General features: G+C 54.9%; 3 protein-coding genes across 3 annotated transcripts; 1 reads left to right on the top strand and 2 right to left on the bottom strand.

Moving 5' to 3' along the window:
- The first annotated feature begins 543 nt into the window (after positions 1-543).
- EPOR (erythropoietin receptor) lies at positions 544-5,811 on the top strand. The gene is made up of 8 exons (XM_045546427.1): positions 544-966; positions 1,797-1,932; positions 2,324-2,502; positions 2,588-2,745; positions 3,270-3,423; positions 3,509-3,596; positions 4,895-4,982; positions 5,078-5,811. The coding sequence occupies exons 1-8, from the start codon at positions 852-854 to the stop codon at positions 5,687-5,689; spliced, it is 1,530 nt and encodes a 509-aa protein (XP_045402383.1). The 5' UTR covers positions 544-851; the 3' UTR covers positions 5,690-5,811.
- A 1,800-nt stretch (positions 5,812-7,611) lies between these two features.
- On the bottom strand, positions 7,612-9,067 carry SWSAP1 (SWIM-type zinc finger 7 associated protein 1). The gene is made up of 2 exons (XM_045546339.1): positions 8,793-9,067; positions 7,612-8,260 (listed from the first exon to the last, which is right to left on the bottom strand). The coding sequence occupies exons 1-2, from the start codon at positions 9,036-9,038 to the stop codon at positions 7,757-7,759; spliced, it is 750 nt and encodes a 249-aa protein (XP_045402295.1). The 5' UTR covers positions 9,039-9,067; the 3' UTR covers positions 7,612-7,756.
- Positions 9,068-14,569: 5,502 nt separating this feature from the next.
- Positions 14,570-21,078, bottom strand: PLPPR2 (phospholipid phosphatase related 2). Its single transcript, XM_045546327.1, has 9 exons — positions 20,904-21,078; positions 20,186-20,265; positions 19,513-19,701; positions 19,249-19,384; positions 18,383-18,654; positions 17,215-17,391; positions 16,356-16,478; positions 16,021-16,072; positions 14,570-15,892 (listed from the first exon to the last, which is right to left on the bottom strand). The coding sequence occupies exons 2-9, from the start codon at positions 20,249-20,251 to the stop codon at positions 15,549-15,551; spliced, it is 1,359 nt and encodes a 452-aa protein (XP_045402283.1). The 5' UTR covers positions 20,252-20,265; positions 20,904-21,078; the 3' UTR covers positions 14,570-15,548.
- Positions 21,079-21,487: the final 409 nt, after the last annotated feature.

The following is a 21,487-nucleotide window of genomic DNA, read 5'->3' as shown; positions in this document are numbered from 1 at the left end:
GATCCTTTTGGATCACATGTCCACCTTGAACCAATCACAGTGCGCCAGGGTTGATTGGCTAGTCTGGGACAGGCGTGCGCAGAGAGAAAACTACCTCCTCCCCCAGGCAGGTACCTCTGTGCAGGTGATTACCCCAATTTGAAGAACTTAACTTAGCCCAAGTGAATAGTTTTTACGGTTTTTTTCATAATTACTTTCTGATTATGAAAAGAACTGCACACTCCTTATAAAATAAAATACCAAGATTATGAAGATATAAGCAGTAAAAAATTATGTTTCAAAAACTCATAAATGAAATCTTGGACTCCAGGATTTGTCATTTTTACAAACACAGGGCCGTATCGTACGTACTGTCCGGCAGCACGGTCTCGCACTGCACACTCACCCGCTCATCGTTATAAGGATTATTTATTTCTTTCCAGACTGGGAAGTGATGCTGATTAGTGCGATAATATCAGTAACTTACATTTTTCGGAATGTTTGTTTATGTGCCAGGCTAGATTTTTAGAGATGAAAAGGCTGAAGCTCAGATAAGGTAAGTCACCTGTCCAGGGTCACATAGCAAAAAAGTGTGTCTGACGGCAGAACAGATGTTCCCGCCCCCCCACTCCCCAACAAGTGGCCTCTGGGCCAAGAAGGGCCCCTGCCCCCTCCCGCCAGGCGCTTATCTCTGCCCAGGCTGAGTGCTGGCCCCGCCCACTCGGGGGAGCTGCCACTTGGAGGCGCCTGGTCGGGAAGGGTCTGGTCAGCTGTGTCCGGCGGAGGCAGCTGCTGACCCAGCTGTGGACTGTGCCAAGGGCGGGGGGCGGAGGGGCAGGAGCCCTGGGCACCCCCGTGGTGGGGGCTGCATCATGGACCACCTCAGGGCGCCCCTCTGGCCCCGGGTTGGCTCCCTCTGTCTTCTGCTGGCTGGGGCCGCCTGGGCCCCCCCACCCAACCTCCCAGACCCCAAGTTTGAGAGCAAAGGTAAGGATGGAGCTGTGTGTGGACCCCCACACTACAGTCTGAAGGACAATGCTTGGGGCCTGAACTCCCAGTGTGGGTCCTGGGGGCCATGCCCGGTTCTGAACCCCCAGACTGGGTCTTGGGGGCCAAGCTGGCATCTGAACCCCAAGAATGGGTCCTGATGGGGCATGCAGGGGTCTAAGTCTCCTGGTGGAGAAGCTAGAGAGGGGCTTAAGGTTCCTGCTTTATCTTTTCACGGGGTCTGGGACATGCTAAATCCTAATGGAGCAAACATGATGCTGGTGTCCCTGAAGAGATGGGACTCAGCAGACTCTCCACTGGGGGAGAGGGGATAAAGCCAGGGTCGGAATCAGAGGGGCCGGGCCGCAGGCGACTGTAAACACGGTTTGCGTGCGGGCGCCAGATCCCTTGCCCAGCCCTGTCGAGGGAGGGGAACAGGGGGCACGGTTGGCGCTATCGGGCAGCGGGGAGCCTGCTTGGGCAGATAGGGGACACGCCTCCTCCGCACACATCCTTAGGCGAGCACGTCCTTGGCTGGGGAGGGGCTGGCAGCCCCAGGAGGCCGAGGTCTTGAAGGCTGAGCCCAGCTCAGCCCGCCACGTGGTGGGCGTGTGTGTGTCGGGGTGGGGGGGGGAGGACATTAGGACGAGCAACCTGTCCCTGGCGGTTCGGGGGCGTCCCCTCTGCGACCCCTCGAGGGGCCCCGCTGGCGGAGAGGGCGGGGCGGGGCTTTTTTCTTATCGGGTGCGCGCAGGCGGCGGGAGGCAGGCTGTGGTCCCTAGGAAAGGCTCGGCCCCCCCCGACCCCCTCCCTTTGTCTCCCCTCCCCAGCGGCCTTGCTTGCGACCCGCGGGTCCGAAGAGCTTCTGTGCTTCACCGAGCGGTTGGAGGACTTGGTGTGTTTCTGGGAGGAAGCGGCGAGCGCTGGGGTAGGCCCCAGCAACTACAGCTTCTCCTACCAGCTCGAGTGAGTCGGACGTGGCGGGCGCGCCCACGCGTGGAAGGGGCGGGCGGGGCACAGCTCCCCGGAGGTCGTAGCCTCGGAAGTCCCCTGGTGCTTGAGGCGGGACAGGGCCTCCAGTCGTGGTCACTAGTGGGCAGCCTGCCAGACCAGGACTGACACGCCCCCTATTGGCCGGGGCTGGAACCGTCCCTTGATCACAGCAGGAACGCGACCCTAAACTTCAGGGCTAGGGCAATAATCCCTCGGAATCGTGGTTAAGACGTCACTACGTCGGGGCTGGGACGCCCCCTGGTGGTACTATCCAAAAGGCACCCATGGTCCGGGTAAAGCAAACAAACTCCCAGGTTTCCCCTCCCAACTTGCTCCCTTCCTTCCTGGGTCCCTGGGCACACAGGGGTGAGCCGTGGAAGCCGTGTCGCCTGCACCAGGCACCCACGGCTCGTGGCGCGGTGCGCTTCTGGTGCTCGCTGCCTACGGCCGACACGTCGAGCTTCGTGCCCCTAGAGTTGCTGGTCACAGAGGCCTCCTCGGGCGCTCTGCGCTATCACCGTATCATCCACATCAATGAAGTGGGTAAGTGCACGGGGAATGAGGGAGTGGTCGGGGGAGGGGGAGTCTCAGTCTCCGCGCACATGACCAACCTCCCCCACCTCGGCAGTGCTCCTGGACGCCCCCGTGGGGCTGCTGGCGCGGCTGGCCGACGAGGGCGGCCATGTGGTGCTGCGCTGGCTCCCGCCACCTGGGGCACCCATGACGACTCACATCCGCTACGAGGTGGACGTTTCAGCAGGCAACGGCGAAGGGGGGGCGCAGAAGGTGAGGCTTGTCCCTACCACCCAGCCCCAAAAGGTCCACTGACCACGGCCCCGCCAAGCCTCTTGAATTCCCGCTCTGACTGTCACCACGGTCCCGCCCCCATGGCCTCGCCCCCATAGACCCCACCCCTGACGACCCACGTCCCATTGCCCTGATGACCAAGGCAGTTCCATGCCCACAGACATGCCCCCTTTCCTGACGCCTCTCCAGTGCGCCTGAACCCCAACCCCTCTCGTTGCCTAGTTCCTAACTCCGGACACCTGTAAGGTCCGGCTGCTTTTATAAGCCCTGGCCAGGTTTTTAAATAGCACAGGTCCGACCTTCTGCTCCCTGGGATCCTCGCTCTGATTGGCCCTGAGCCTTTTGGGCTCCGCCCCTTCTCTCGTTGGTTCCAATGTAATGCTTTGGCCACTGTCCTTCCTCTCCCTGATTGGTTCGGCCCTGCCAGGACCCGCCCTGAAGTGCTCTTCTCTGCTCGCCCGCCCCGCCCCCGTTGGTCCCGCCCCCCCGGGCCCCGCTCCCAGGTGGAGATCCTGGAGGGCCGCACCGAGTGCGTGTTGAGCAACCTGCGGGGCCAGACGCGCTACACCTTCGCTGTCCGCGCGCGCATGGCCGAGCCGAGCTTCGGGGGCTTCTGGAGCGCCTGGTCAGAGCCTGCGTCGCTGCTGACCGCTAGTGGTGAGGCCCCCGGCGGGGGCGTAGGAGGGGCTGGGGAAAAACACCAGGCAAACCTACCGCCCTGACCCCCCTCCTCGCGTCCCAGACCTGGACCCACTCATCCTGACGCTGTCCCTCATCCTCGTGCTCATCCTGCTACTGCTGGCCGTGCTCGCCCTGCTCTCCCACCGCCGGTGAGCTCCCCGACTGGGCATCTGACCCAGACCCCTCCCCACCGATGTCCCTCTTTTACTGAGCAAACCTAGGCTCAGAGAGGGGCAAGCACTTGCCCAAGGTCACACGAGTCAGTGGCAGGGCTGGAATGCATGCATGCCAGAGCAGACCCAAACTCCTGTTAAAACTTTCTGCCTTGGGGACATTCACCTGGTTTTCCTCCTACATTAGTGGCTGCCACTTCTTGGGTTCTTTTGCTAGTTCCTTTTCCCAACTTTGTAAAATCAACCAGATGGATTTAAGGGAGAGAGTGAAGCCCCTGAGTGCCTCCCTGCCCCTGTTGTCAAGCTCCTCAGACACTATGACCTGACCAGCTGCCTAGAGGTATTTGTATTTCCAAGCACATACCATGTCATTTCATACCCCAAAGACTTTGCACATACTGTTCCTTCTGCCTGGAATGCCCTTCCTCCCTTGTCCACTAACCAATCTTCTAGTTGTCTTTCATGGCCCTGTTAATTTACTTGGTTGGAAAATACATATCAAGTGCTAGCTATGTGCTAGGCACTGGAGGGAGAGTGGAGAACCTGACCTTGAACTACAAAGTCCCTGACCTTGTGCATATCATGGTCAAACCAACAAGCAAGGGAACCAACAAATATCTGATTATAAATTGTGATGAGTGATATCACAGAAACAAACAAGGCACAGGGACATGACTGGATGGTCAGGGTAGTCCCCTGGTGACATTAGAGTAGAAATCTGAAGGTTGGAAGGAAGTAGTCACATGAAAAGTGGGGAGAAGAAACAGCAAGTGGAAAGGCCCTGAGGTGGGAATGACCTTGGAACATTGAAGCAGCTTCAAGTCTAGTCATATGGCTAGAGCAGTGTGTCAGGGGGAGTAGCGGACGATGAGGTGAGGGAGGTGACAGAGGTTATATCACACAGGGCATTCTGCAGGGTTGTGGGGAGGAGTTTGGATTTTGTTCTTAATGTCTCGGGGAACCATGGAAAGAGGTGATGAGGAAAGTGACCTCACAGATCTCCAGGCAAAGCCTGGGCCAGGATTACAGGGAGTATGAGTTAGTGTATGTTGAATTCCTACGCATCCTTCAAAACCCTGTTCCAGTTACCTTTCTGTAGGGCCTTGCTGAAGCTTCAGCCCAAGGCCCTGCTCCCCAGCCCTGATGCACCCCTCTGCCTCCATCGTGATCGCAGGGACCAGGAGTTTCTGTGCCCCTGTGACTGGGTGCTGAGGGGTTATGGGTGGGTGTTCAGTGACTCATATCTATGTACCTGTTTCTACTGGCTGCAACAGGGCTCTGAAGCAGAAGATCTGGCCTGGCATTCCAAGCCCGGAAAGTGAGTTTAAGGGCCTCTTCACCACCCACAAGGGTAACTTCCAGGTAGGTGGCCTGATTGTCCCCTCAGGGCCTGGGGTTGCCCTGCTTCTCACGGCCAAAGCCCCAGGCCTCTGAGCAGGCTGGTGCTGTTTCTTTAGCTGTGGCTGTATCAGAATGATGGCTGTCTGTGGTGGAGTCCCTGCACCCCCTTCACAGAGGACATACCCGCCCCCTTGGAAGTCCTCTCTGAGCGTTCCTGGGGGGTGACACAAGCAGTGGAACCAGAGGTGGATGATGAGGGGCCCCTGCTGGAGCCTGTGGGCAGTAAGGATGCCCAGGACACCTACCTGGTGCTGGACAAGTGGCTATTGCCCCGGAGCCCACCCAGCGAGGACCTCCCAGGGCCAGGTACCAGTGTGGACGTGGTGGCCATGGATGAAGGCTCAGAAGCATCCTCCTGCTCATCTGCCTTGGCCTTGGAGCCCAGCTCAGAGGGGGTCTCAGCTGTCAGCTTCGAGTATACCATCCTAGACCCCAGCTCCCAGCTTTTGTGTCCTCAGGCACTGCCCCCTGAGCTGCCCTCCACCCCGCCCCACCTAAAGTACCTGTACCTCGTGGTGTCTGACTCTGGTATCTCAACGGACTACAGCTCAGGGAGCTCCCAGGGAGCACAAGGGGGCTCATCCAATGGCTCCTGCTCTAACCCTTATGAGAACAGCCTTGTCCCAACCCCTGAGGCTCCACCCCCGAGCTATGTGGCCTGCTCTTAGGACACCAGCACACAGATGCTTGGATATCCAATATGACCCCAAGTGGCCGGGCTCGGTGGCTCAAGCCTGTAATCCTAGCACTCTGGGAGGCCGAGGCGGGTGGATCGTTTGAGCTCAGGAGTTCGAGACCAGCTTGAGCAAGAGCGAGACCCCGTCTCTACTAAAAATAGAAAGAAACTATATGGACACCTAAAAATATATATAGAAAAAATTAGCCAGGCATGGTAGCGCATGCCTGTAGTCCCAGCTACTCGGGAGGCTGAGGGAGGAGGATTGCTTGAGCCCAGGAGTTTGAGGTTGCTGTGAACGAGGCTGACGCCACGGCACTCTAGCCTGGGCAACAGAGTGAGACTCTGTCTCAAAAAAAAACAAGTAAAATGGGCCAGTTTGGGGGAAAAAAAAAAAAAAACCAATATGACCCCAAGTGCTGGTGCAAGCCCAAGACTTACTGAACATGACAGTGAGGCCTCCCTCAGGGATGGGCATTGCTGCCTTGGCTGTCTGCCCAATCCATCCTGCTCAGGAAATCACAAACCTGCAGTATTTGTAAATATGTATAGTTTTTAAAGAAAAAAAATATATATATACACACACACGTATATATATGTAAGTTTTTCTACCATGACTTCTACAAACACCCTTTGTGCCCCATCTTTCCCTGGGCCTAGGCCGTACGGGCAGCAGTTAAAGTCCTTGAGCTCAGTCTGAAATTCTGGACGTGGCAATCTGAATACTAATCATAATTAAGTAAATTAGTCAGTATAAATTACACTAGCTGCCATAACACACAGCTCCTAAATCTTAGTGTCTTAAGACATTAAGTGTCTCTTATCTTAATTCAAACAGATGGGCAGCCATCTCTGGGATGAGTCAAAGGTCTAGATTCTTCTGGTCTGTAGCTTCATCTTCCCTTAGGGTCACCTTGGCATCCTTAGATGGATCCTCTACAACCTGCCAGTCAACAAACAAAGAGAATGCAGAAGATTCCACAGGCCATTTTAGGGATTTGGCCTAGAAATGGTCTCTATTACTTTTTCTCACATTTCATTGGCCAGAAATAGTCACATGGCCACAGCTAGAACCATGAAAGGCTGGGAAATGTAGTTTAGTTATACAAACAGGGAAAGGAAAGCTGTTTAGTGAGCCTCTGTCTAGTTTCTGCCACTAATAACAACAATTCATAGGGCATTATTCTGAATCAGACTGTGCTTTACGAAAGCACTCTGATGACACCAAGTGTTACCAAGTAACTTAATGGGAATTCTAGTTTACTTTAAAATAAGTTTGGCACATGGCCAGGCGGTGGCTCATACCTGTAACCTCAGTACTTTGGGAGGCCAAGCCCAGAGCATTGCTTAAGGCTGGGAGTTCGAGACCAGACTAGGCAACATAGTGAGATCCTGTCTCCACAAAAAAATTTTTTAAAAATTAGCCAGGCACAGTGGTGCAGACCTGTAGTCCCAGCTACCTGAGAGGCTATGGCAGGAGGATAATTCAAGCTCACGAGTTGGAGGCTGCAGTGAGCTATGATTGGGCCACTGCACTCCAGCCTGGGGGACAGAGGAAGGCCTTATCTTCTCCTTCCTCCCCCCCTCAAAAAAAGTTTGGCATAACCTAAGAAAGCTGAACATATGCATACCTCATTCTCCACCAATTCCACTTCTAGGTATATATCCCAAACACACACGCATGTACCAGGACATGTGTGCAAGAATGTTCTTAGCAGTAAAAAAGTCAATCTGATGAATAAATTGGGGTATAGTCACTCATGCAATTTTATGCAATAAGGGGAGAGGAATGAACGGAAAAATATCGCTGAATCTTAGTAACAATGTTGAGTGGAAAGAGAAGTCTCAGAAGATTACATTTGTCATGCAACTCTTTTTATAAAGTTTAAAATAGCAAAACTAAACATTTTGTTCATTGGGTATTATATGTACATGATAACACTGTTTTTTAAAAAGAAAGCACTTTACATTCTTTAGGTCTTGAATCTGCACATGTCCCTGAGGTAAGTATTCCAGTTATGAGAAACTAAGGCATGGAAAGGGTATCACACACCAAAGCTTAGGGGTGGCCTCCAGAGCTTGAACTCTTGTCTGAACTGGGCTCACCAGCCTGAGTGTGCCACGGGGTGATTGTCATTTCTCCACCTGGTCGAAAAGTCACCCACCACTCTGTCCTGGGGCCCAGCCCGCCTGGCTCCAGGCAGACTCTGTGGCAGTGCTCGCCTGGACCTGATGCATCCGGCTGCAGCCAGCACTGGGCTGGAAAATACCGCTGTAGCAGTGCCAGATGCAGGGCATCCCCACTGTCAGCCTCCTCCTGGGTCTGGAGGGCCACCATGAGCCCACAGTCCCTGCCAGGCCCAAGGCGGTGGCTGAAGTAGGCAGCTGTGTCCAGAAGCAGGGCGGCCAGGTAGGCGGATTCCTCCGGCCCTGGGTCTTCCGCTAGGTATTCCTCCAGGCCATCTAGAAGCATAAGAGAGGGGGCTGGCCCTGGGGTCTCATGGGCAGAGCACAGGAACCGGAAAAGCTCTCGGGTTGAGGGTGAGTACTGGAAGCGGATCTTCTAGAGGAAGGAAAAGAAGCAAAGGGCCAGACTCAGCACAAAAAGCCAGACTCCCCGCATTGGCAACCCTGCTTCCTTGCATACTTTCCTGGACGAGGCTCTCACTCCCCAGACAGCTGGTTCCAGGATGAAGTAGCTCAGAGCAGTCAAATATTCTCGTATTCACCCCTCTTTCCAGTACTCATGGTTTTTTGCCAAATCTCTAGGGCAACGTTTCCTCGGAAAACCCGCCCCGAGTCCGAGCCCATCCTTGATCTACACTAGACTTTAGCTTAGCTGCACCCCTTTAATTGCCCCGACTCTACCCTTTGGGCACCGCGTCTAGCTAACACCGCCTATCACTGGATAGGCTCTCATTCAATCTTATCTAAACTCCGCATAGTCCCACCCCTCGCACATTCCTGACTCCGCCCCAACATGGCTGCTCAGCTCGCTCTGCCACCGTCCCCGCCATTGGCCTGATGATCTGTCACTCAATCCCCGATACGCCTCTCCATTGGTTGGCACGCCTCTGGTCCCGCCCCACTGTTACCTGGAGGCGCATTGGGTCGAGCGTCGCTCCAGTCCCGCAGGGCAGGCTTTGAAGAGGCCTCCGGGTCAGGAAGAGGACGGGGCCTCGGCCCTCCCCTGCCGCTTCCAGGGCCGCTGCAAAGAGCAGCGCTGTTTTTCCAGAGCCTGGAGCGCCGAGCAGCAACAAAGGCGGTCCGGCCTCAGCCGTGTTCTCCCCAGGCCAAGCCGCGATACCCGCGCTTAGCACCCGCCTCAGCGTCTCCGCCATTGCAACGTATCTCTGTCCAATCGGTGGCGCGTTCCGAGTCTTAATCCTGCCCAAGCCGAGGCCTCATTGGTTACAGTACATTTAGCTTCGCCATTGGTCTGTGCATCTGTCCATCAAAATTAGATCAATTGGCTAGCTCCTCCCCTGGCGAGTGGGCCAATGGTTACAACCTAGTCTGATCGTGAAGGAAATGCGGGCGTTAGAGGGAGATTAGCCGTTTTCGTGAGGGAGGCTGCTGGGGAAGCAGCACGAACACTATTTTTGTGAGCTAATCAGAAAAATATAAGGGTTGAGAGTTGGAGGGAGCAGGCGCAAACCATTGACATACTCCTTTGTTCGCCTATAAAAGGAGGCGCTCATGGAATAGTGTGATGGGCATGTGTGTGTGTGTGGTTTTGCTGGTGTCGCCCAATGACAACTGAGAGGCAGAGGGAGGGATGTGCTGTGTGCTTGTCTCTCTGTGCACCTGCGTATGGCACGAGTGTGGGTCTGGGGCCACAGGCTCAGGACACGTGTGCAAAACACCAGCAGCCGTCTCTGAGGGTCAACTTCCTTACTGGCCTGGGGGCTTTTTGAGTCTTGCTGGTATAGGGGAAGGCAGGACCATAGGCCAAAGAAAGGAACAGGAGAGACAAAGAGACAGGGTCTGGGAGATTGAGGGAGAGATACAGCAGGAACCTTGTTTGTCTTGTTCACTTTTGTCTCTCTAGGACCCGGAACAGAGCCTAGCACGTTGTACTTTCTCAAATATATGCTTGTTACATCAAGGAAGAAGGAAGTGGGATTGATGGGAAACTGGGAGCGAAGGTGAAACAGTGAGTGATCGGGATCCCTGGCTGGCTCTCCTCACCCAGACTTCGCCCCAGAGCTGCCACTCACGCCTGTGTTGCCCTGGCAACCTTGTCTCCTGGTAACTTCAAAGTGGTGCTGTTGCCTGGAGACCCAGAGGCAGGGCGGAACTGAGATTTCCTGAGCTTTCTTTCTCTCTCTCTCTCTCTCTGGCACCAGAAAACAGCTTCACAACATCCCCCAGCACACCCACTGACACAGCTGGGCACCCCCACACTCCTCTACACACACACCCACTCCGTGGCATCTCTGCATATATTCCACTTCCAGAATCTCCATCACCAACATGCTCACAGCCCTGCCCTACTCTGACAAAAACATCCTATACACACTGTGTCCCACATTCACACCCCTACACCTTTTCCCTTGCACAACACACACCAGAACACACTCGGATACAACTATGCCATTGCCACTACACACACACACACACACATACACACACACAATGAGGCACACTGTTACACTGCACTGTAAAAACATACCATCTCAGCTCCCCCAGCAGATACACAACCCATGGTTGACGTCACATTACAACACTCCAGATGCACAAACACCCAGTAGTGACTTCCACATCACACAGTCCAGCACAGTTACACACATGGGGGCTTGCTGAAAACAGCCCCGCCTCAGGCCCTTTGCACTTGTTGTTCTCGTGCCTACAGCAGTCAGCTCCCAGATATCCCTTTGGTTCTTTTCTTTCTTTCTTTCTTTCTTTTTTAGAGACATGGTCTTGCTCTGTTGCCCAGGCCAGAGTGCAGTGGTGCGATCATAGCTCATTATAACCTCAAGTGATCCTCTCACTTCAGCCTCTCAAGTAGCTGGGACTACAGACGTGTGCCACCATGCCTGGCTAAGTTTAAGAAAAAAAAAATTTTTTTTTTTTTTTTGTAGAGACAGAGTCTTGGTATGTTGCCCAGGCTGGTATCAAACTCTTGGCTTCAAGCAACTCTCCCACCTTGACCTCCCAAAATGCTGGGATTACAGGCATAAGCCACCACACCCAGCTGTTCTGGCTCATTTTTGTCACTCCACTTAGGTCTCTGGTCAAATATCACCTACTCAGAGAGGTTTTCCCTACCATCTGCCCCAAATTGCACACCCTTCAATCTTTCATTTATCTGTTTTTATTTTTCTTCAAATAACGTCATTTCCGATGTTATGCATTTAGCTGATGGCATTTCTTCCCACTAGAATGTCAGCTCCATGAGGGTAGGGTCTTTGCCTGCTTTTTTTCACTGCTGGGTCCCTAGCATCTAGGACAGCACCTAGCACAAAGTCGGTGCTCATTAATGTAGGCTGAGTGAGAACATTTGGAGATAAAGATGCAGACGTTTGGCAAGTCCCTCATGCACACAGTCCTTCTGTCTTTCACTTCTCAGAATTCTGTCTTCATGTCTTGATGGAAAGACACTTGCCATAGACTGGATTCGTGGAGGAGTATAGCTGCCTGCAGGCGGAACTGGACCTGGGAGTGGCTCGGAGTCAGTCTGCTCCTCTCCTTAGTTTATTGACATCCTTAAGTGATTAGTTCATTCATTTGGCAAGCATTTATTAAGCACCTACTGTGTTCCAGGGTTTGTTCTAGGCATGAAAACCCCACAATGAACAGACAACAGATAAAGTCTCTGTCCTGGTGGAGCTGACATCCTAGTGATGGAGATGGATAATGACCACTAAACATAACAAGGAATTTAAATAGAATGTGAGCAGATGATTGGTATATGTCAAAAAAAATTCACGGAGAAGGGAAGTTAGGCCAGTTTTTTGTTTGTTTCTGCAATTTCGAATGGGGTGGTCGGGGCAGGCTTCACTGGGAAGGTGACATTTGAGAGAAGGCTTGAAGGAGGTCAGGGAGTGATTCATGCACATATGCAGGGGAAGAACGTCGCAGGTGGAGACACCAGCAAGTGAAAAGGTCCTGAGGCGCTGGGAGAAGGTTGGCTGTTACTTGAGCTCCATGGGGAGCCATGAGAGGGCTTTGAGCAGAAGATGGTCATGTTTTGGCTCACATTCTAAACCAGAGCTCTGTTTTGGTCAAGTGGAGTTTGAGATGCTGTGAGACCCACGGGGCATATTGAGAAGGCTTTTGAACAAGCAAGTATAGGCTTGTCTGTGTTCTCTACCTAAGATCATCCGTCCTGGGATGGGAGTAAGGCCAAGGCCAGGGCTGCTGTCACCACCCTCCTCATCGGGACAATATACTTCATCCCCCAATTTACCCATTCTCTGCCCGGGGTCATCATCAGCACCATGGACAGCGCCACCGGGGTTGGTTGGGTGTGCTGTCCGTGGTGCTGAAGCTTTCCTTCCTTCCTGCCCTAGACAGATGCAGCTGGGCTTCTGGTGGGACTGTGGGTCTCAGGAGTGTGAGCCCTGGCCGTTCAGGCAGGGAGCCCCATGATTCTGTCTCTCCTCTGCCTTCCATCCTCTCGTCTTCCCATCTCATCCCCCCGTGGCCTACGACCAGCCCCACCATCTCCCCTACCTCTTCTTCCTCTATCTCCCTCTTGCTCACTCAGTGCCAGCTACACAGTCTCCTCACTGTTCCTTGAACGTAGAAGGTGTGTTCCCACCTCAGGGCCTTTGCACTTGCCATTCCCTTTCTCTGTAATGCTCCGCACCCCACCTCCATCATTTATCTGCATGGCTCCCTCCCTCCCGCCCTCCTTCTCCCCCAATGCCACCTACTCAGAGAGAACTTCTCTGATCACTCTCTTTAAATTGCAAACTGTGCCCCTATTCCACAGTTGTAACAATGTCTTTCCTAGCTTGAGTTTCCTCCTTATCACATATCACTATTATACCAGAGATCCCAATTCTTTTCCTAAATCTCTGATCCTAGACTTTGGAATTCAGAATTTTTCAGATTTTTGAAAAGAAAGGTAGTGTAAATACTATGTGTTTCATAACACCCATAGTGGGGCCTGGGGTAACATCCCCAAGTGAAACACTTTATCTGCAGAAAATATAAGGATATTCACATCAAGTGAGTTAAGTAAAAGCTATACATAACCTCATGTCAGTTCATGTTAAATTTTGCCACAAATGCTTTATAAAAAGATATGGTTTTCAGACTTCTGTGAAATTTGGAACTGTGGGTCTGTATATAGCTTGTTTATCTTGTTTCTTGTCTCACATATTTGAATGTGAGCTCCATGAGGGCAGAGATTGAGCCTGTTCTGTTCACTGCTATAGCCCCTGTGCCTGAACAACACTTACGCCATGGTCTGAATCTCTGTGTCCCACCTCCCAAATGCGTATGTGGAAATCCTAACCTCCTGGGTGATGGTGTCAGGAGGTGGGGACTTTGGGAGGCGATTAGGACATGAGGATGGAGTCCTCATGAATGGAACTAGTGCCATTATAAAAGAGGGCCCAGAGAGATCCTTCATCTTTCTGCCACCTATGGGGAAGCAGGCCCTCACCAGACACCAAATAGGCTGGTGCTTTGACCTTCAACTTCTCAGTCTCCAGAACTGTGAGAAATAAATTTGTTGTTTATAAGCTACCTAATATATGGCATTTGTTTTTGTTTTTGTTTTTTGTTGTTGTTGTTGTTGTTGTTTTGAGACAGAGTCTTACTCTGTTGCCCAGGCTAGAGTGCTGTGGCATCAGCCTAGCTCACAGCAACCTCAAACTCCTGGGCTCAAGCAATCCTACTGCCTCAGCCTCCGAGTAGCTGGGACTACAGGCATACACCAGCATGCCTGGCTAATTTTTTCTATGCATTTTTAGTTGTCTGGTTAATTCCTTTCTATTTTTTAGTAGAGACGGTCTTGCTCTTGCTCAGGCTGGTCTTGAACTTCTGACCTCGAGCGATCCTCCCGCCTCGGCCTCCCAGAGTGCTAGGATTACAGGCATGAGCCACCACACCCGGCCTGGCATTTGTTGTAGCAGCCTGAACAGACTAAGACAACTTGGCACATGGGAGGTGCTCTATAGTGTTTGTTGAATGAGTGAGTGGAGAAGGGAAGCAGGTAGAACAGGGGTGGGGACAGTAGCCAGGCCAGCCTGCAGGGGGCACCTGAATTTCATCTGCCAGACACTAACAGGACCCCTTTCCTGGTTCCTGGATGACTCTAGGTCCTACATGTCCTGTCTGAAGCCCTCAGAGCCACAGTTGGAGGGGAATCCTGTAGCTCCATGCCCCTTCCTACCTCCCTAGTCTCCTCTGAGTTCTCAGGTGGTTTAGACTCAACATAACCTCATGATCAGCTTCTCTTCTCTCATCTGTATAGCCAGGTGTTCAGCCTGGAGGTTCCTTGTGCCCAGCAGCATACCCCTTCATTCTCAGGTCACCCAGGGTCTCCTTACCCTATTCCCTGTGCCCTCTGTGCCATGGCTGTGATCAGAAACAGGACGCTGCCTGGGACACACAGGCATGTCAGGCCCCTCACTGTGTGTGTGCCTTAGTGGCTTGAGAGGCTGTCTGCATTTGAAAGATGAAAAAACAAGAGCACAAAGAGGTGAATTAACTTTCCTGAGACCACACAACCAAGACATGCTGACCCAGGATTTCAGCCCAAGTCGCTGGCCCCATGGCTTCCCACTGCCTCTCCACAATCGCCCTCAGATGCACTGTGACAACACACCCACACCCAACTTCACAGACATCTAAGCCCACGATTAAAGTCCTCTCCAGCCCCCACCACCCGGGGGAGGAAGGCAGGTGGCCAAACTTCTGTTACAAACAGGTCTTTATTAAAGATGAGAAGCCAGGTCATTATTAAAGATGAGGAGGGGGCAGGAAAGGGGGACAGTGTCTCCTCTGTCCGCTGCCTTTGGCTGCCCAGGGTGAGGGAGCCCCTCTGCTCCACCCATGCCCCCCATAATGGCACATCTGCATGAGGCTGAGGCATGGGGGGCAGTGTGAAAAATGGGGGTGTGTTCCAAGAAAAAATCCCTAATAACAGAAGGGTTTGGGGTGACCTGGGCACAGGTGAGGGGGGACACAGCACCCTGAACCCCAAAACCGCTGAACTGGGGCAAGCCCTGCTTAAGTAGGGAGTTTGGAGGGACTGAGTGAGAGGTTGCACACAGGGGAGGGGCTAAGAGGGGAAGGGGTGCCCCCAAGGACCCTGATATGGGGGAGCCTGCCCCCACCCTCCAGCGGGACTCCCTGATTCCGAGAGAGGACTGGATGGCAAAAAATGACGTCATCTCCCTCCTCTCCACTGCACATGCTTAGACACGGGCGGTCCCCCATTGACTGGAATCATACCCACCCACTCTAGAAATTCTGGAAACCAAGGGCTCCTATTGGCTGTTCAGACGCTGAACACTAGCTGGAGTTGCCCTCTTGCCTGAGGATTCTAAGAAGTGAGGGGCAGGCTCCCATTGGCTGGGGCAAACTCCTTGTGGTTAGAATTCTGAGAATTAGGGACCCTCATTGGCCAGGCAATGGCCAATGGGGTCAGGGTTTAGCCCTTAAAAGGGCAATGCTAGGGGCAAGGGCCCACCCTGCATCTCTGCCCATTGGGATGTCCCAGATGGCAGGAGGGGATGGGGGTTCCCCCAGATGTTCTTCAAACCATCTTCTGGTACCTGGGCCCGGCTGGTTTGGGGGCAGGGGGCTTTGGCACTCACATGGCACACGCACACACACGTGTGGCAGGGAAGAAGTGGGGACCGGGTAGATTCTGGGTGGGTGGTTGGGCCTCACAGCAGGTGGTCACGGCTGGCAAACAGGTAAGGGCTGAAGTTATCCCGGTGGAAGGGGGAGGGATAGAGTCCACTCAGGGTGTACAGGTCCCGCAGCAGGGGCGTAGGCAGCAGCAGCTTCCGGCCACGTCCACCACCCCCGCCTGGCCCCCCAGGTCCAGGAGAGGAAGGCGAGGGGCCCTGGCTGGGGGTCGGTGCTGGCAGGGGCAGGGGCAGCGGCAGGGGCGTTGGCTCAGACCTCAGTCGAGGGCGGGGCACACGGGGAGACGAACACATGGCTGGGGCCCTGGAGGACACACAGCTGGGGATCAGGTGGCCACGGCGGGTGCAGTTCTGCGGCTCTAGAGGTCAGAGATCAGGGAATCAGAAACCTTGGGAGGGGGCCATGAACGCACAGGGGAGACTTCTGTTGCAGTGGCCGCCAATCTGGAAGTCCCCCTGCTTATCACCCCACTCCCCCAACACTCACTGGATGGGGTGAGCCGTGCCGGTGTCGAATGCGGCCTGCAGGCCTCGGGTTCCTGAGACAAAGAGGGAGAGGGAAAGGGCTAGCAGGCCCCCTGGGCCCCACTGGCCACAGCCACAAGGGGTTCGTCAGGCAGAGAGCCCCATGAAAAAGATAACCGGAGTTCTCAGGATTAACAGTGTCCTCTCAGGAGGGAGAGGGTGGTGTCCACAGAGATGGGCGATCCTTCCACCTCCCCAAAGCCCTGAGACTCCCACCTTTTCCCTGATTTCCTGCCTCCTTGAGCCCCCTCCACCCACCACCCTCTCCAGCCGGGAGCAGCCCCCGGCCCCCCTTACCTGGGCCACACTTAACTTTTCGAGGGGGCTGTCCATGGTGGGGGCTTGGCCCAGGTCCTCCCAGGGGGAGAGCCTTCGGCCAGAGGGCGGCCGGCTCTGGAAGTTGTGCACGACGCAGGTGACCTGGGACAGAGGGAGAGGAGTGTTGAGGCCTGGAGCCAGGAGTATAGGAGTTATGTAAATCCCATCCCCGTTTTTCAGATAAGGAAAGTGAGGCTCAGGTTTGGTCCCAAGCACTATCCTTTCCTCCTTACTAAGAGGTAGGTAGTATTACTTTTTATCCCACAGGGCCCAGACTAGGGTGACGTGAGTAAGACCAAGTTGTGTAGGAGCAGCATTCCATCCTTTTATTTTATTTCATTTTATTTTTAGAGAGAAGGTCTCATTCTGTTGCCCAGGCTGGAGTGCAGTGGGGGGATCATAGCTCACAGTAATTTTTTGTAGAGACAGGGTCTTGCTATGTTGCACAGGCTGGTCTTGAACTCCTGGCCTTAAGCGATCCTCCTGCCTTGGCCTCCCAAAGTTTTGGGATTACAGGTGTGAGCTACCCCACCTAGCCTGAACTGGGGACATTATTATTGTTTTGTATTAATTTTGATTTGTAAAATGTTTCATTAAAATATTAATTATCTTGATTGCTCAGTGTCATGGCACCATCTTATATTTTGCACTCAAGGTGGTGCCTCACCCTGGTCCTGGTATCCCATTTCACAGATGAGAACATCAAGGCAGGGTAAGGTTAAGGGACTGGCTCAAGGGCACATAGCGTCCACACCCTTTGCCATCATGAAGTCCTGCCTCTAGGACAGGGGGGCTGATGAGGGGGTTCCAGTGCAGGGATGGCTGAGAGGGGACTCACCAAAAAGGTGGCGATGGCCGCCCCGGTCAGGAAGCCGGCCAGCACGTCAGACCAGTGGTTGCGGTACTCGGCCACGCGGACCACACCCACCAGGAAGGCTGGGCACAGCAGGGCCAGGCAGAGCGAGGGTTTGACTAGGCGGGAGCCCTTCACCCGGAACACGAGAGTCACGTACATCTGCGGGAGCCGGACTGGTTAGGGGACAAGTGGAGGCGAAGTCTCCGAACCCAGGAGGACTCTGAGATCCGGGCTAGGGGACATGGCCAGGGGTTCCAGGGATGGAGTCATGACTCACAGTGTGCTCTGGCAGGAGGTGAGACCATAAGGACAAGGAGAGGGGTCGGGATTTGGGTGGAAAGGAGGGATCCCCAGGGATTAGGGTCATGGAGTCCCATGGGCCCTGCCTGCAGGGCTGGGGGTGTGGCTAGAGCACCCAAGGACAGTGGACAAGGTCTGGGGCCCAGGTGTCCTCGGTACAGATTCATAGATGGGGACATCTAGGATGGTCACAGAACCCCAGAGGGTGGAGTCAGAGCTAAAGGGGAAGGTCCAGGAGCTCCAGGAGGTGGAGTCCCCCAGCCCCAGGGGACCACTGACAGAGTTAGGAGCATAATCCTGGACGGACCCTAGAAAATGGAGTCAAAGCAACACGGGGTATGACCAGGGAAAAGCAGGGGACAGAGTTAGAAGTCCCAAGGCAATCATGAGTAAGAGGCCTGGCCAGGGCAACAAAAGGTATAAACAAGGCCCCAGGGGAGGGGCAACAACTCCAAGGGGCCAAGTCAAAACCCACCCACCTAGTCTCCCAGCCAATATCCAGCACCTGGCCTGTAGCATCTTGGGGACCTGGCTCCAGGGATAATGTCCCGATCTCAGAGGGTGGAGTCAATAGCCTCTCTGGGGCATGGCATTACTGGGTCAGGAGGCGTGGCCAGATGCCAATGGGGCGGAGTCAATGTGCAGCAATGGACTCAGGCTCAGGGGTGTGGTCAGGATCTGAGAAGAGGGGCCAGAGCCTCCAATGGTGTAGGCTCTGCCCTAGTGGCAGTGTCACAGCGCCCAGGCTGGGTGTGGAGGAATCAGAGGCTGCGGTCCTGGTGGCCCCCTGCCCGCTGGCCACCACCCAGCCCCTGCCCCGGTTTCCTAACCTGCAGCTCCTGGGGCTTACCGCCGTGTAGGTGACCGCGTAGGCGCAGAGGGCCGCGTCCTTGCAGGGGAAGGCGCGGCGCGCGGCAGCCACAAGGCTGGGGCTTCCAGCACAGGCGCCCTGTTCAGTGACAAATCGATCGGGCCCGGGCCGGTCTGGTGAGGGCGGCGAGCAGCCCAGCGCCGTGTAGTTGGGCCGGCACACTGACAGGAAGTGTGGCGTGGGGTTGCCAGTCACCACCTGCCCCGCGTTGGCGAAGATAGTTGTGGTGAAGAGGCCGAAGGAATAGACCCCTAGGGGTGGGAGAAGACAGGGGGTTCATGCTCTAGGTCCTGATGCCCCCCTCGCCCTTCTCCTGAGAGCCCCCCTTATGGCTCCATTGGGCCCTTATATCCCTGTTCCTGTGGCTGCCATTAAAGCACACCTGGGACCACATTATAATGGGACCAAGGTCTCTATCCCTTTGGGGCCACCATGACGGTACTCTAGGCTTCCTCTCCCTGGGACCCTCATTACAGTACATCTGGCCTCTGTCCCTCTAGGATTACCACTATGTCAATAGCGGGTCCTCCCTTGGAACCCCATTATAGCTGGGCTTGAACCCCTCAATGCTATCACATCAAGATTGGGCCCATGCCTGGGACTGCCTAGGAGATCCCTCATGGCATCTCTGGGCCTCTTTATACCTGTCCCTGGATTGGCTATTACTGCGTTGGTCACTCTTCCTCTGGGGCCACTGATAATAAGCCAGAGCCCAAGTCCCTCTTTGCTACCTGGAGCCACCATCATGGTACTTCTAGGCCCTCTTCCTTCCTGCCCACAACCCCTTCCTCTGCACCCACTGCCCCACCATTACTACGGGGCTGACCCAGGGCTCTGTCTCTCACCCAGGAAGCGGACCAGCCTCCGCAGCGGCGGGCTAAAGCGGCAGCAGGCCCCGGACACAATGGTACTCTCCCCGGTGATGGGGATGGCTGAAGGTGGGGTGGGGAAGAAGGCACGCGCCAGCTCCCCTAGCAGGATCTGTGGGTGAGACCAAGGCAGGGACCTCCTGGCCTTCAAGCCCAGCTCTCCACCCACCCCACCTGGCCAGCCTGCCTCCTGGGAGGTCCTCCCACATGGTCCAACCAAGGTGACCCCCACAGTCTCACCGTGAGCGTCGGCCCAGCAGTGACCAGGGCATAGATGAGTGCAGGAGGTGCTCGGCTGGCAGCCTCAGGCCCCGGGTAGGGCTTGGCATAGGTACTGTCATAGCAGAAGAATCCCTGGGTGTGCACAGGGAAGGTGTCCGTGAACTCCAAGCGGTAAGCCAGCAGGACCACGACACCCAGCAGCACCGACTGCCACCCAGCCGCAGTGAGGAGAGGCAATGGGGAGAGAACAGAGAGGGTCAGGGCCCGAGCTGAGGCCACAAGACAGAGACACAAAGATGGAGAGAGATGGAGTTAGAGAGAGAACCTGGAAGATGGAGAGAGATAGAGGGAGATGTAGTGGGGGGAGGGGCAGAGAAGCGTCAGGGCTTGGAAAAAGCAAAGAGAGAGATGATGAGAGAGACAGACTCCTGCAGTGTGGATGGGGCAGAGCCGGGTTGGAACCCAGGGAGTGCCACTTCTGAGTCCAAGCTCGTAACCACTTCTCAAGGGAAAACAGATATGCACAGAGATCCCAGAGAGACAGGGAGTGAGAAGTCAGGCAGAGAGATGGCAGGACTGGAGCGAGGAAGATGGAAAAATGGACATGGGGAAGGAGAATGAGGTTGGGCAGAGATAGAAAGAGCCAGGAAGACGTGTGCACCCCCTCTGGAGAAGGTACTGGGGTCCTCACCTCCACAAAGACAAAGCAGGGAATGATGGAGAAACTCCTCTTCAGATGCGGTCTCCCTCCCGCCATGGTGAAGGCCAAGGCTGTGGAGGTGGGGAGGGAGTGGGGGCTCCAGGGTGGGGCCCAGGTCACAACCCTGAGTCCTCTGGCCACACCAGCCGGCCTTGAAGACACTGGGAAGCCCTAGCTCCGCCCACTGAGGCTTCTGGCCATGCCCCTGTAATCCAGGTACCGCCCTGCCCCTTCCCATTGAAGACACCTGCCTCCCCTGACACCACCCCCAGAAATTCTATAGTGATGCCCTTCCTGTGCAGCCTACATAGGAGATGCCAACCCCAAGCCTTTAGGAAGACCCCTCTCCCCTAGCTTTTAAGATAGACTCCTCCAGCTTTATGTGATCCCCCTCCCCCACCAGTTTTTAGGGGACCCCATCCTCTTCCCCCAGGGGCACCCCACACGTACCAGGCCAGTCCCCCGAGTCCCTTCCCCCATGGCCCCCACAGGGGCCCCTCTCTCCATCCCCATGGGCTGTGGTGTCTGATGCGGGCTGATAGCCAGATCCTCCTCCTCTCCCAGCTGCCATCCCCTCATTCCCCCTCCCCCCAGGCCGTCTGCCTCCCGGTTCTCCTCTTCCCTCCCCCCCAGTCTACCCCCAGCCCCCAGCGCATCAGGGGAAAAAACAGGCATGCCTGCTTACACCCATTCTCCCAACTGATCTCACCTGTGAAAGTGCCCTATGGCTTCCCACGGGCTGCCACCACGCCCACAGACTCACACCTGTTTCTGGTGCCCAGGAGGGCAGGGATGGTCACCCCCATTGTGCAGATGTGGAAACTGAGGCACAGGCAGGCAAGGGTAGGCACGCTGGTTCCAGTGCCCTATCCACGAGGCTCGCTCTGCAGTGTGACGTGGGGTGAGGGTCACCAGAGGTCCCAGATGCCCACAGGGTTACCCACGCTAGCACCCACGGGGTGCACAACCCAGCTACAGCCTCCATTCCAAACACTACAGACACACACACACACACACACACACACACATACACACCGTGACATGGTGTCCATCGATCCCACCATGAGGACCGAGCTCCTGCTGACTTCCAGGCACTGTGCTGAGCACCAGCTTGTGGCGTACAAGACAGGCTTGCTCATTCAGACAGGTGTCCAACATACACAACACACACAAGGTACAGTTGGCACATGGCCTGTCACCGACACCTATGCAGATCAAACAAGTCCTCCCTCCCAAACGTATAGTCAGAGGCCACATCAGGAGACCCTACACACCTCACAGCCCCACACAACC

This window comes from Lemur catta, chromosome 1, assembly GCF_020740605.2.
Source record: "Lemur catta isolate mLemCat1 chromosome 1, mLemCat1.pri, whole genome shotgun sequence".
NCBI classification, from domain to species: domain Eukaryota; kingdom Metazoa; phylum Chordata; class Mammalia; order Primates; family Lemuridae; genus Lemur; species Lemur catta.
Note: the sequence above shows the minus strand (reverse complement) of the source record. Positions and strands in the feature narration are given on the sequence as shown.

Excerpts from the sequence above, each read along its gene's own strand:
- SWSAP1 (XM_045546339.1), bottom strand. The coding sequence starts at position 9,038 with ATGGCGGAGACGCTGAGGCGGGTGCTAAGCGCGGGTATCGCGGCTTGG. Across the intron at positions 8,261-8,792 it reads TCGACCCAATGCGCCTCCAG|AAGATCCGCTTCCAGTACTC; the intron begins GTAACAGTGGGG and ends TCCTTCCTCTAG.
- PLPPR2 (XM_045546327.1), bottom strand. The coding sequence starts at position 20,251 with ATGGCGGGAGGGAGACCGCATCTGAAGAGGAGTTTCTCCATCATTCCC. Across the intron at positions 17,392-18,382 it reads ACGCGGTCACCTACACGGCG|ATGTACGTGACTCTCGTGTT; the intron begins GTAAGCCCCAGG and ends CGGCTCCCGCAG. Across the intron at positions 16,479-17,214 it reads CGGCCATCGCCACCTTTTTG|GTCACCTGCGTCGTGCACAA; the intron begins GTGAGTCCCCTC and ends CCTCTGTCCCAG.
- EPOR (XM_045546427.1), top strand. The coding sequence starts at position 852 with ATGGACCACCTCAGGGCGCCCCTCTGGCCCCGGGTTGGCTCCCTCTGT. Across the intron at positions 2,503-2,587 it reads CATCCACATCAATGAAGTGG|TGCTCCTGGACGCCCCCGTG; the intron begins GTAAGTGCACGG and ends CCACCTCGGCAG. Across the intron at positions 3,597-4,894 it reads GCCCTGCTCTCCCACCGCCG|GGCTCTGAAGCAGAAGATCT; the intron begins GTGAGCTCCCCG and ends TGGCTGCAACAG.